This window comes from Dipodomys ordii, unplaced genomic scaffold, assembly GCF_000151885.1.
Source record: "Dipodomys ordii isolate 6190 unplaced genomic scaffold, Dord_2.0 Scaffold1, whole genome shotgun sequence".
Classification (NCBI taxonomy): domain Eukaryota; kingdom Metazoa; phylum Chordata; class Mammalia; order Rodentia; family Heteromyidae; genus Dipodomys; species Dipodomys ordii.
In genome coordinates, this window is record NW_012267217.1 from 26239716 (window position 1) to 26254363 (window position 14648).

General features: G+C 37.9%; 1 protein-coding gene across 1 annotated transcript in view; it reads left to right on the plus strand.

The window, feature by feature from the left end:
• Positions 1-298: 298 nt before the first annotated feature.
• Positions 299-14648, plus strand: part of Itm2b (integral membrane protein 2B) — a 28473-nt gene continuing 14123 nt past the window's right edge. The window contains exon 1 of the mRNA XM_013009734.1: positions 299-599. Within this exon, the coding sequence (XP_012865188.1) occupies positions 483-599 (117 nt within the window). The 5' untranslated portion in view covers positions 299-482. The remainder of the gene's footprint in view (positions 600-14648) is intronic.

Sequence of the window (14648 nt, forward strand, 5' to 3'; positions counted from 1 at the left end):
GCACGGAAGAGGCAGCCTTGGTGCGGCCCAGAGGTTAAACCTATTGTTCGCGGCGAACCAGAAAAGGTCACTCGTTGAGGCCACCAACCTGCAGCAACCTGGGCCCCGGAGGTAAACTAGCTGGAAGCGAATTCAGAACTGGAAAATCCTGGTGGCCTACACAGGACGCCCGGCCATCCCTCAGGCGGCGCCCTCCACCTCAGCAGGCCGGATTCCGTGAGGACGGGGGTGGCGGATGGGGGCGTGGCTTGACCCGGCGCCAGGCCCCGCCCCGCGCCCTGAGGCCCCGCCCCGCGCGCCGGAGCTGCGAAGCTGCGAAGCTGGGATCGCCCGCTGCAGTAGCACGGTCGGATCTTCGTCCGCTGCTGCTGTGCGCGTCGCCGTCCGAGCTCCGCCGCGGAGGCTTTGCAGCCCGCAGCCTGTAGCCCACCGTCCGCGCCTTCAGGTCCCCGCCGCCCGTTCAGGGCGCTCTAGGCCGCACTATGGTGAAGGTGACGTTCAACTCGGCTCTGGCCCAGAAGGAGGCCAAGAAGGACGAGCTCAAGAGCGGCGAGGAGGCGCTCATCATCCCCCCCGATGCCGTGGCGGTGGACTGCAAGGTCCGAGCTGGGAGTCCGGGGGCTGCGGGGGGGGGCTGGGCACGCGGCTCGGCGCGCCGGGGTGGCGAGGCGAGGGTCCCTCCCCCACCTCGGCCTGCGCCCGCACCCCCTCTCTCTCGGCTCTCCCCTTTGTAAGGGGGTGCGCGTGCCGAACGCGACGGCCACCGCGGGGATCCCGCCCCCCCACACCTCCGGGCTGGGGGTGGGGGGACCGGAGATCCGGGGAGCTCCGCACGCTGGCGCGTGTGTGCCAGTCGGGGGTCCTGGGCGGGGATCGACACCTGGGTCGTCCCACCTAGGACCGGCGGCGACCGGCACCAGCACCCCCCAGTGACGGACCGACTCTGGCACTTCCTTCCCCGAGTAAATAATGTGCCTAAAATGGCTGACATCATTCCAAGCCCCAACCTCCGTTGTTGTTTCCGACTTTCGTTTCAGACGCCGCTCGGGCTGTGTGTGCGCGGCCGCTGTGAGCGGCTCCGAGTTCTGAAGGCCTCCCCCCCTTCGCCCCCCCCCCCTCCCACTTCTTGACCTTCCTTTCTTCCCTGGCTGGCGAACTTCACCGCCCGGGGGAGAAGGGGGGCGGCGGGAGGGTGAGCCGGACTCAGGAGTGGATTCTGGCTGTGGACATGTATGGAAACAGATATTCCAGGCTTAAAAAGAAAAGTCCGTGGGTGACAGTGCATAGAAGCAACGCTTGACTTCTGTAACTTGGGTTTTTTTTAGGAAACCAAAGCTAAGAAATCTGTCCCTGATTCTATAAAATGAAAAAAAAATTACCAAAAAGAAAAACTCCCTCCTTACCACTAAGTGAAGGTTACGTAGAACAGCTACTATGTTAACTTTTAGTGGCTTACACTAATTAATTACGCGTGAATGTAATGGTCTAGGAAGTGTCCTCTCCAAAAATTTGATCCTGTAAAAATTGACTGTAGAAGTCACATCGTTTCGCATACTTTTTCCTCCCTTGGTAGCACTTTTCAAGATGTGTTCTCAATAGGGCAATGCTAGTTTTAACTTAAAAAGGATCATTGGTATGCCAACTACCAGCAATACGAGGTTTTATATGGGCTAATGAAAGTTGCTACTGAAATACAGGCCACTAGTACACTATAAAAATTTTGAAATGTAATGCAAATCTAGTTATGGTTATACTTATTTTCTGGAAATGTTTTAGTTAAAAACAGAAAGGTCAGAAGTGTTGTTTGTTGTTGTTTTTGAAAGGACTGCTTTGCCCTGAAATAGGAACAGTGAACAAAGTCCCCAGAAGGATTAAGGGTTTTGATATAGTAATTGTTTTCCTGAGCACATTGCAAACAGTTTTAGTCTTAAAAGAAATTTTAGGAATGTACAGATAAAAATGGCTGTAGCAAATTATTACCTCTATAACATACATTGTATCTAAAACAGACTCGTAATCACAACTTTAAACATATATTTTTAATGCTATTTATAAATTTTAAATCTTGAAAATAAATGACTCCTCCCATTTTTTTTAAAGAGAAAGCAAAAGATGATGTCATTTCAAACAGCTTTTTTCTCTTCTGTAGGGAAGAAAATGGAAACTGTCAAAAAATTCCATTTGCTGAGCAGCTTTTAAATCTGACTTTTGACAGTTTTTGTCAGTTATGAAACAGAAGCTCTGTTTTCAGATTCGTAGATTTTCCTACAGGTTCACCATAATTTAAATTCTGTGCTCATAGAAGCTATACAAAAGTAACCATTTATATCTCTTATTTTCTCAGATCCCCATATCCAAAGAAAAAAATACTGGATCCAAGCACTGAGGGCTAGTCTTCTTTTGTAACCACAAGCAACCAAGGATGAATTGATAGATGAACATAATTTTTTTTTCTATCTGTAAGCCAAAGGACTTTTCCTCAGTGGGTGACAAAATGTGTTTTCACAGTAATAGTGAAATCCTTATAATTGGTCACTTAACTGATATAGGAAAACCTTTTTTAGTGACAGACATTTTCGAGAGACTTCTCATCTCTTCATCTTAGAGCTTGGGCAATAATTACATAATGTTCCCTGGCTCCTTTTGGGGGTTGGTTGGGGGAGTGACTATGGGGCAACTACCTTGTGTGACTGCCTGGGCTGGGAACCAATTAGCCTTATTGTGTTTGCCTGGGGCATTTCCCAGGTAAGTCTTTGAGAGGACCCAGCTAAGTCGTTGAGGCTCAGAAATCCTAAATAAAAAATGAGAATACCTTTAACTTAGACCACAATATCCATAGACGGTTTTTTCAGAATATTCCCTTAAGGATCGCTGTGGTGATCTTTTGGAATTCTGGTATAGAAATGCAGATTTTACTATCCTGTGCCACAAGAATTCTGATTATTCTAGTCAGCTGTCTTATATAACATGCATTCCAGTACTTTTATGCTGCTCCTATCTTTTGCTGTTTTTCTCTCTGCAGGGGGAGAACCCTCTAGAAGCAGTTCTCTGGCTCCATTATGCATTCTATCTTGTCTTTTCAGTAGCTATTAATCCCAGCAATTTCCATCGATTGCATAGTCGCAGCTAGCTTGCATTATTTTTTTTCTTTACCTATTTAAAAAAAAAAAAAAAAACATTTAACTGTTAAACTATTTTCACCCTCCTACACCTGTGCTGGTAGGCACAAATCTTTTGGGAGACTGGAATTAGCAAAGAATCACAGGATCTATATTTTGTGAAAGAAAGATCAGTTTGAAATGATACCTATGTCTTGTTACAAACAACACTTAACATTCACTTGTTTTTGTGTGCATAGCTTTAAATAAATCTTGGAAAACTGTTATATTTGTGAAAATACTAATGTACTGAATCAGAAGCCCCAGTTTTGTTATTACATAACTGCTTGATCTCAGGCTTAAATTTTAGTTTTCCTATCATTTAAGACAAGAGAGTATGACCAGATGGTCCGTATGGACTCCTCCAGCTTTAAAATTCTGTAAAGATGCTAGGATTACATATTCTGGCAAGGATTAAATTGTTTTAATTGTGAAAAGTAACAACTGCCTCTTCACCCTAACCACACTGTTCCCTTTCTTCCTTTTCATATTTAACGTGTTACATTCCTCCCTCACATCAAGTAACAGTGTGCCAAAGAAAAAAGATGAATAGAGATATTATGTAATAAAAGCAAATTTTCATTTTTGGTTATCTCACTGTAGAAAAGATAAGTTGTCAACAACTCCTGCAATTGCAGTGCTTGCTTATGAAGCCCCCCTTTTCCAACAGCAGATCTGCAGAAAGCTTAAGTTAGCTTCCTTAGGTATCCCCACAAGCTGTTTTGCTGATAACAGAGTGATCTTATCTTTATGCTATATTGTAGATATTTTTCAATGAGAAAAATAAAATGCTTGCGTAAGAGAAAATAGGCCAGTCTGAGAAAGTGAAGACTACTAAGCTCTGAGTCAGCCATGATAAAATGGCTGCGTGGACCCTAGTTCTTGATATCTTTCTGACTTTTCCTATTCTGCTTGAGCCAGAATGAAGGAAGGGTTTGATAATTTAACTTTTTGTTTGTGGTGGTGATTTTTGTTTGTTGTGCGTTTTTGGAGGGGTTGGTGGAGAAGAGAACATAAAATGCATGACTGGACATTTACTAAAATGTGTTGACCTTTAAAGAAAGGGTTGTGAGCTTGGTTCTCTTAACCCAAAGTGAATCTCATTACCTAGTTACATAATTTCATACTTGTAAACATTGGTCAGTAAAACATTTATAGTCATTACATTTTGGTCTACGTGGAAGGTAGAAATACCTGAAGTGAGGAGTTGGTTAGGGCAGGAAGATGAATGAATTGTCGCTGTGTATCCCAAATACATTGGCATCAACCTCCTATGGACACATCCCTGGTACACACCCGGGATAAGTTGTTGCTGCTTTCGAGGGTGTGTGAGGTTGTATATTGTGCAATTGAAGGTCAGATTACTTGCCAGAATTACTCACAGGATTGTAGTTGTGTTATTCTTGGCATAATCATAAGCCAGCCTGTAAGACTTCATGGAATAAACCTTTTATATTCATGGAATATAAAAGGTTTATGTGAGTAGCAGTACTTTTTTAACCAGGATCACTTCAAACATACCAACACTTTCATGGCATAGACCTTTTAAAGATAATTTAGTATTGTGTTTATTATTTATTGCTAAAGCTTGATTAGTGTGTAAAGGTCTGTAAAAAAAAATGTACTAAGCAGAGTTGTAGGACATTTTTTTTTCCGTTTTATCATAACGTCTCCAAAAGCTACCTTCTTTTCCTAAGGAAATACTTTCTGAATTTGTGTTCTAACTGAAGTTTCTTGACTTTGTTTTATAACACTGTATCAATAAAAGACCTGAAAAAAAAGTGTGACTTTTCAAAGAGGACAAAATGAATTGACTTTTAAACTTTTCTGCAAATATGCCGACTTTCCCACCCAAGGACTTCAGACCCATAACTACTGCAAGTTGGATGACTGACATTTCTAATCATGAAAACGATGGGTTTTGTCTAAATGATGTAGAAAATAGTGACACAATCTTCAGTAAGCTTGACTCCTATAAAGATGGTCATTTCTGGGCTCTTTTCTTTTCGTGGAGCTTAATACTGAAAGTCTTTACAAGGTAAATAATTTAAATTGCACATTAAAATTAACTATATTAGAGGCAGAGTGTGATGGCTCAGAGTATAATCCTAGCTACTTAGGGGCTAAGATCTGAGGATCACAGTTGAAACCTGGGCAAGGCTCTTGTCTACAGTTAACTACCAAAAATCCATGGTAGAGCACGTCTTCAGCAAAAAAGCCTAGTCGTCTGAACTAGCACAAAACAAACTATTACAGGAATGATCCTAAAGGCATCATTTAAGGAAAATACCTTTCAATTGTGATTTTTTTTCTTTTTTAATCAATATTTGTGATAACCTTTTTTTTAATCTTTAGGTGTTACTTTATCTTTTGTCTATACCAGAGTTTGAACTCCTAGTCTCCTGCTAATTCTACTTGCTTGCCAACCTACATCCAGCCTTTCTTGGTTGATTAATTAGAGATGGACTGTCAAAGACTTTTCTACCCCTGGCTGACTCTGGGAACTTAGACCTCTGGATTTTGGCCTCCTACATAGCGGATTACAGGCATGAGCCATGAGTGCCTAGCTCTTTTTTTTTTTTTTGAAATAAGGCATGTCTCACTTTGTAGCTGAGACTGATGGCCTTGAACTCTGTCTAGAGAGTTAAGATTATAGAGTGATCTCCCACAACTAGCTATGATACATATTTTTAGTAGCTTAAGGAAATCTATAGTATATGTTTTGTTTAATTTTATTCATTTCATTTATTCATTTTATATGTGCTAACAATTGGATAAACATGCATATTTTAAGTAATTGCAGATTTCCAAAGCATTTAATTGATTAGAGAAAAGAAAACTTGAGTATTTCAGTAATTGTACCATTTGGGGAATCTGTATAGCTCTGATTCCTAAATAGAAAAAAATATTATTTTATAGACATGAGATAATTAGATACCCTTTCTTTGAAGATATTAGAATATTCTAATTTTTTACTTATTGTTATCATTATGCTAATAAGTTTCCAGCAATAACTTTATGACTTAGATTTGATTAAAAAATTATGAGAGGGCTAGGAATATGGCTCAGTGGTAGAGTGCTTGCTTAGCATACATGAAGCCCTAAGTTTGATTCCTTAGTAACACATAAACAGAAAAAAAACAGAAATGACACCGTGGCTCAAGTGGTAGAGTGCTTACCTTGAGCAAAAGAAGCTTAGGGACAGTGCCCAGGCCCTGAGTTCAAGCCCCAGGACTGGCAAAAAAAAAAATTATATCTGTGTGTGTGTGTGCATGTATCTTATGTGTAAACTGCTCCTGGGGCTTGAACTTAAGACATAAGCACTATCCTTAAGCTTTTGTGCTCAAGGCTAGTGCTCTATCATTTGAGCCACAGCTTTATTTCTGACTTTTTTGGTATTTAAAGAGTATCGTGGGCTTTTCTGTCCAGGCTTTGAGAAGGCACATTATGGTGTTGAGAAAAATATTTTTGAGAAACAGGCAATTTAGGTCTGTATTATCAGAATATATATATATATATATATATATATATATATATATATTTTTTTTTTTTTTTTTTTGGTGGTTTTTGTGCCAGTCCTTGGGCTTAAACTTGGTTTGGGTGCTGTCCCTGAGTTTTTTTTTTGTTTTTGTTTTTGCTTAAGGCTAATGCTCTACCACTTGAGCCACGCTCTGCTTCTGGTTTTTTGGTGGTTAATTGGACTTTCCTGTGTGGTGATCCTCAATTGTCAGCTTCCTGAGTATCTAGGATTACAGGTGTGAGCCACTGGCTCCTGGCTAATGGTCTTTTACAATTTGCATTCTCTCCTTAGAGGCATTCTCTGTTCTTAATCAAAGGCAGTCATGTTCATTCCTTAACTTCTGGTAATAATAACCAGGGTAACCAGTAGACCATATTCTACTTCCATGTAAATGAAAAAAGATGTCCTCTCTGGGGTTTTGATGAGAATATAGACTGGATTCTAGTTCACTGATACCCTTGATCTGGCATTGTACTGAAACAACCTATATATCCACATCTTAAGCTTTTGGTTTCAGAAATCTTTGTATAAAAATTTTCAGAATCGCTGGGCACTAGTGGCTCATGCCTGTAATCCTAGCTACTCAGGAGGCTGAGATCTGAGAATCATGGTTCAAAGCCAGCTGGGGCAGGAAAGTGTGAGACTCTTATCTCCAGTAAACCACTAGACAACCTGGCGCTGTGGCTCAAGCGGTAGAGCGCTCACCTTGAGCTGAAGAGCTGAGGGATAGCACCCAAGCTCAGAGTTCAAGCCCCACGACCGACCAAAAAAAAAAAAAATTCAGAGTCCAAAAAAAATCAACATTAGAGATTTATACATACATTATATAAGATGGAACTATATTATAATTTATATATTTTATAAAATTATGTATAACATGTTATAAATTGTTATGCTAACAAATTTGTTTTAAATGAATACATGTTATATATTGTATATATTATTACATGTAATAATGTACATATTATATATTTTATTGTATTTTCTCAGAATCTCCCAAAATCTACATTGCAGATTTAGTTTTAGCGAGATAAATATTTATTAGGAAGTAAACAAAATATTTAGTAATTAACCTATAGTAGGTTAGCATGAATACTATTTTATGAGTAATAAAAATTTCCAAACAACCCAAAAGAGCTAAGAGGTGTAGTATTTTTACGTTTTTTTCAGAATTCTTTTTTTTTGTTGTTGTTGTCTATTTGTGGCTTTAACTGAGGGCCTGGGTGATGTACCTGAGCTCTTTTACTCAAAGCTAGTGTTCTGCTAGGAGCCACAGCTCTACTTCCAGTTTTTAAGTGGTTAATTTGACATAAGAGTCAGGCCAGGCGCTGGTGGCTCACGCCTGTAATCCTAGCTACTCAGGAGGCTGAGATCTGAGGATCACAGTTCAAAGCCAGCCCGGGCAGGAGAGACCGTGAGACTCCTCTCCAATAAACCACCAGAAAACCGGAAGTGGCGCTATGGCTCAAGTGGTAGAGTGCTCGCCTTGAGCTGAAGAGCTGAGGGACAGCGCCCAGGCCCAGAGTTCAAGCCCAGGAGTGGCCAAAAAAAAAAAAAAAAAAAAGAGTCTCCAGGGGACTTTTCTGCTCTGGTTGGCTTTGAACCACAATCCTCAGATCTCAGCCTACTGAGTAGCTAGTATTACAGGTACCTGGTACTGGCGGCCAGCTTTTTTAGATTTCTTTCAGCTTCTGGAAAATTCCAATATACAAGTGAGAATGAAAGTGAAGCAGTGTCCAGAAGGTGTTCCTGGACCACATTAAAGAAAACTATTCTAAATACTTGCTTGTAATGCTCTTTCATCATTTTCAATTATTTCTGTTTTATTTTTTGCAGTTTTAGTTCTAAACTTACACAATTGATATAAAAACATTTTCTGCTTGAATTGATATTCAGTGCTTGTAATTGACATAAACATTATTTACATTTGAGTAATGTAGTGTACTTTTATTATGTTTGTTTGTTTGTTTAAAACCTATTTGTTTTCCAGGACTTGATTGTTGTTTTGGGGACTAACGGAAAGGTTGCTTAATTTTCTGTATATTTTAATGTAATATCCTCAGGCTCTCTGACAGCAGTATAATTGCCTTTCTGAATCTTCAGGCTCACCAGGGACCTTCCAAGTTTCATATTTTTCTTGTGCTTCCTGCTTTTTATTCTTCAGTCTTTCAGTCCAGCTGGTTGCACTCTAGGTGTGTTACTCTACAGATGTCCCAAAAGTCACTGTGCCAAATTGCCTTTGCCTTCATCTCATGTTGGATCTCTCATTTTATAAATAAATATGGAGAGAAAACGTTTGATAAAAATTTTGAAAGCATTTTCTGAGAATCTTTGCCCTCACACTTAATTGATCATTTGGTTATAAAATTCTACTTTAGCAGTAATTTTCTCAGCATTTTTATCCAAGGATTCCATTATCTTCTAGTCCAATACCAGTCTGATTCTGAGTTCTCTGTGCATTATGTCTTTACCTCACTCCCCATTTCCAGAAGTGGGAGCTTTTCTCCTTAAGCTTTAGGTTTTTTTTCCCTTACCCTCTCAGTTTTCAAACTCTAGTGATATAATTTGTCTGCTGTCTTTCCTTTTCTTTCTCTGAGACTGAATGGTTCAGTTGTTTATCCATTTACTCCCACTTTATTGAACTTTCAGGGGGCAGTTAAGATAAACATAGAACTGAAAATCAACTCTGCTATAATAGTTTTAAAAAGATTAATTAGAATATTTCCTTTTATGCTAAAAATGGGCTTAATGATAATTAATATTGGGTAAGAATAGAAACCATCGGAATTATTATTAGTACTAGTTTAAGAACAGACAGAGTGACCCAGAAAGATAGGTGGGTATCTTCTGAGATCTCTCTCTTCAAAGTGCCAAGACTGTCTCCTTTATAAGTAATTTTTGAGACAACTCACTGCCAACTATGAGCTGCTTTGTGACTTTATTGCTGTAACTTCATAATTGAATTTCATTTTTTTACTAATTTTTCTAATTTTGAAATGCATATATGTTGGTGTATCTTGGTGTTTTTCTTTGGTTTAGATTCATGTATATATGATTTCAGTACTTTTTGTGATGAGTAATAGAGAAAAGTCTTATTAATTTTTGTCAGTAATTTAAAGTAATAACACTACTATTGTAATAATAACACATGTGGTCCTTATTATACGTGTGGCTCTGGTTAGGAACACCTCTTACAATACCAGAATTCTGTTGAAACTCAAGCTATGTAGTTTTTGTTAGATATGACTACTATCCAAGTGTGGCATTAGGTTACTTCTTCATTTCTAGAATTCATTGTGTAATCTGTTTAGTCAGTTGTTGACCTATTAGTTTCATGTTTTCTTTCTCTTTTCTTTTTCCTTCTGTTCTACTACGTATACTGCCCAGAACCTCATGAATACTAGGCAGGCTCTGCTACTCAGCTTCATCCCCAGCCTTATTCCAAGTTTTTCTTGAAGTTGTATGTAGAGTCAGATGATATTCAGATATGTGCAGTATATAATTATTCACATAATTTTAATGCTATGGGCCTCATATTAATCTTGTGATGTGTTGGATTAACTGACCTTTCATAGGGGATCTTTCTTTCTGAGCACTGTACCAATGACATATTCAGAAGCATCTATTACATGGCCAGGCACAATAGTAGAAATCCCAAAATTACTAAGAACTTCAACCTTAATGAAACATATAATGTAGATAACAAAGACCAACTAGTTATGTAAACTGAATTAACCACAACCTACTTAAATGCCTATGTTTTCTTTCACAAGAAAATCATCTTTCTGGGTCCAAGAGCCTACAGAATGGTGGTGTTAAAAATTAAGAAGCAAAGTCAAATGTCATTTTGTCTGATATATATATATATATATATATACACATACATATATATATATATATATTTCACTTACAAATTTGGAACATTTTAAAATATATTCTTTTCACTCAGTATTTATGGAACACATGAACAATGATACCCAATACAGCCCATATGTCAAAGCATTTCTTACCTGTACACTTTAGAGAGGCAAATACCTCTGATCTTAAGAACTGTTTGTTTTTGTTCATAGTGGGGCTTGAACTCTGGGCCTGGGCACTGTCCCTGAGCTCTTCAGCTCACCGCGAGCGCTCTACCACTTGAGCAACAGTGCCACTTCCAGTTTTCTGGTGGTTAATTGGAGATTAGAGTCTCCTGGATGTTCCTGTCCGGGCTGGCTTTGAACTGTTATCCTTAGAGCTTAGCCTCCTGAATAGTTAGGATTACAGGCATGAGCCACCATCGTCTGGCTGGCTTTGAACTTGCAGTCTTCCTATCTCAGCCTCCTTTGTACTACTGGGATTAAAGACCTCAGCTTGCCCTAGTAATTTGGGCTAATTTGCAAAATTTCAAACTTCTGTTGAAGATACTTAGAAGTTTCTACATTTAAATTGCTTCATGTGGACAGGGAATATAGCTCTGTAGTAGAGTGCATGAGGCCTTGGGTTCTGTCTCCAGCACTGTGATAAAGAAATATGATTGCTTATTAATTACCTATGACATTAAAATGGAACATTTATTAAAAAATGAGTCCAGGACAGGTTTATTTTTGTCCAGTCTTGACAATTTTATAATGTATTACACAGAAATACAATATGCTTAAATTTTTAGGAAGACAATTGGAATTAGAAACCATATGATTCTAATGTGACTCAGTCAGTGGTAGAAAATACCATTTTCATGACTTTATCTAAAGGCTAACATTAGCAATAATTACAAGCTGAAAATATAGTTCAGTGATATGCTTCATATGTACAAGGTTCTGAGTTTGATCCTTACAACCACATAAAAAATAATTTTTTTAAAAAGATGTCTCACATAATGCTTTTGTTAACAGACACCTAATCTAGGCTTTCTTAACACCTGTAAATGATAGTCATTTTTTAAGCTATATAGAGAAAAGATTAGGAGATCTTAAATTTCTTAGGAAAAAATAAAATTTTAAGTTGTACATATGTTCCTATTTTACTTTGCACCAGAAACTTTGCTGTCCCTAATGATGGAAAAGAGATTAAGTTATGACCCAGCCCTAAATGCATGTCCAAGCTGCCTGATTTTTTTTCCCTTTTAGTTCTGACCTAATTTTCTTTAACCTCGACCTATGCTAATTTTATATGGTGTTAATAGTTTCTTTCAGATTTCATAGATTTCTCATAAGAGTTATCATACAGTAGCATTACTGTTTTATTTTCCTTCTCTTCATATGTTGTTGGATTTGTTAGCAAAAGTATATTAATGAGAAACTATACAAGACATTGTATAATTTGAGATTACGTTCTTTTTGTAATCTATTCCAGATGTAAAATACTTCAATAACTTTTATTGATTATAACACAAAGTACTTTCTAATTTTGACTCAATACTCGGCCATTTAATTAGCATTGACTGACAAGAGATGAGAAACCTTTGTGAAATGTGGCAGCGACAAATATAAAGAGCAGCTTTCTGTTCCTCTCTATATAAGGCCAACCACTTGAAAAACTGCTTCCTGTTTATGTATCAAGCATATTTCTTACATGAACTTTGTCTCTATAGTCTTTAAGATAATAGCAATCCTAATTGAAAATGCAAATTTGGAAGCACAATTTGAGTTTGGTAATCAAATGTTTGATGTCTTTATAGATTATCAGCTAGGAGATATGTTTTACCTATAGCAGATACATTTGGTAATCAGTGCTATTAATGTGGACTAAATCATGTTTTTTTGGTGCCTATATACTGAGGAAAAGTAACCTAATGTAGAAAGAAGCCAGGTGAATAGAAGAACATTCTTTAACACAGAACTCAAATTCTTAAATTTAGTAGTTTAGATCGATTACTGTATTATATGATTAAATTCTTCCAGACGGAGATGTTCCCAGTCATAGTTGCTGGGTTCAAAATCCATCCACATTATATGCTTAGTCTTCAAGCTGGGAAAAAATGCTAACATAGGAATTGAGAATGCTATAGAACATTGAGTAATCCATTTTATTTTAAAAAAAATAATGTGAGTCATCATTAAAAAAAATATTGGCAGGTAATTCTCTGGTTTGACAGCATTATTCAGTCCCAAGAACATATCATAGGCAGCTAGCCTGTATACACCAGTATTCTCCTGTGTTATTCCAACATGCTTTACTATTATTTTTTAATAAATTGATAGTACTTGACCTTTCACATGCTAGATAGTCATTACATCTAGAGCCATATCTCCAGGCTTCCACTTACATGTCTTATTTTCATACTTGTTTTTTTTTCTGTCATTTTTTCCCCCCTTTGTGTGTTTGGTACTATAATTTTTTGGTTGAGGGAGGAAATTCAGATTGGGTCTCACTATGTAGTCCAGGCTGGTCTGGAACTTGAGAGATCTTCCTGCCTTTGTCTCCTGAGTGCTGAGATTACAAGCATGCACCACCAAACTTGGCTTAGACTATAATTTTTAGTGCCAGGAGATACTTTTCTCTTTAGTATTCTGGCTTCTAAAGCATTGCTATTTCATTTGCTGTAATAAAAAAAATAGTGCCTTTGAGAACTTTGTAAAATGGCTCTTAAAAGCTTCATTCATCATATAAAGAAGGCTCAAATAGAAGCGCCTAAGGCTGTAAAGTGATTTGTTTAGTTTGAGAACAAAATAAAAATTTAGTTTGAAAACAAAATAAAAATTGTATGCAAAAAATCTTAGATTTTATTTGAGCTAAGTTTGTAACTGAAGCACATTTTCCCAAGCCTCTTAGGGAAATGATTGAGGTGACCTAATTCTTAACTAATTGAGGTAACAACCATTTATCCTTCATTTTGCTTAAAATATAATTGATTAAGTAATTTTACTTTGTCATTGGATAAGCTTTTATTTGAACTAGAATTTGGTGTGTTGGGGTGCTATAGCAAGAGTGCTTTTTTTTTTTTTTTTGGTGCTGGTACTGGCACTTGAACTCAGGGTCTTGCACTCTTGCTTTACTTGTTCACTCAAAGCTAGCACTACCACTGAGCCACACTTCAACTTCTACTTTTTGTTGATTGATTGGAGATTAAGTCTCTTGGATTTGTCTTCCAAGGCTTTCTTCAAACCTTGAACCTCAGATTTCAATTCTCTAAGTAGCCAGGATTGCAGGTATGAGCCACCAGTGCCTGGCATGAGAATACTTTTTTTGTGGTACTGGGGCTTGAACTTGGCCTAGGTATAGTCCCTGAGTCTCTCTGAGCTCAAGGCTAACACTCTACCACTTATGCCATAGTGCCACTTTCGCTTTTTCTGAGTAATTTATTGGAGATAAGCATCTCATAGACTTTCCTGCCCTTGACTGGCTTGAACTGCAATCCTTAGTTCTCAGTCTTCTGCGAAGCTAGGATTATAGGTATGAGCCACTGGTATCCAGCTATGAGAATACATCTTTCTGTATCTACCATTAAGGGATGATTAGAGGCCAGTCTGTGCTTCAGTGCCTTATAAACTGGGCTAATATCTTATATCTTCAGGAAGATTAATGAGATGATAATTGTACATCACCTGTGGGAGTTCTGTTGCCTTATAAGCACAGTTTAAGATGTACCAGTTTTATTGCAGTACAGAGGAGGAACTGTCTCGTTGACTTCTTTTAAATTAGGCCAGGTAAAGTTATACATCCTAGTGAAGAAACTCATAGCTCTTAGTGATTTTACTTTTTCTTGTTAATTTAAAAAAATACAAAAACATAGTCTATAGTACATTTTATTTAAAGTCTAAAATATCATACATATATTTGAACATATAGTTGTATATAGTATAACTTGCCTTAATGAAACTTGCTGTTCAATTTTAGGTTTATCTAAAAATTAGCAGTGCAAGCTGATTCTTTTTAGCAGTATTATTTGGTAAGTCTATAATCTTCTCATGATGGACATTTAGATTGTTTCCAATATTTTGTTATTTGCACATTATTGGAACAGACAGATTCTGTATGTATGTTTGTAT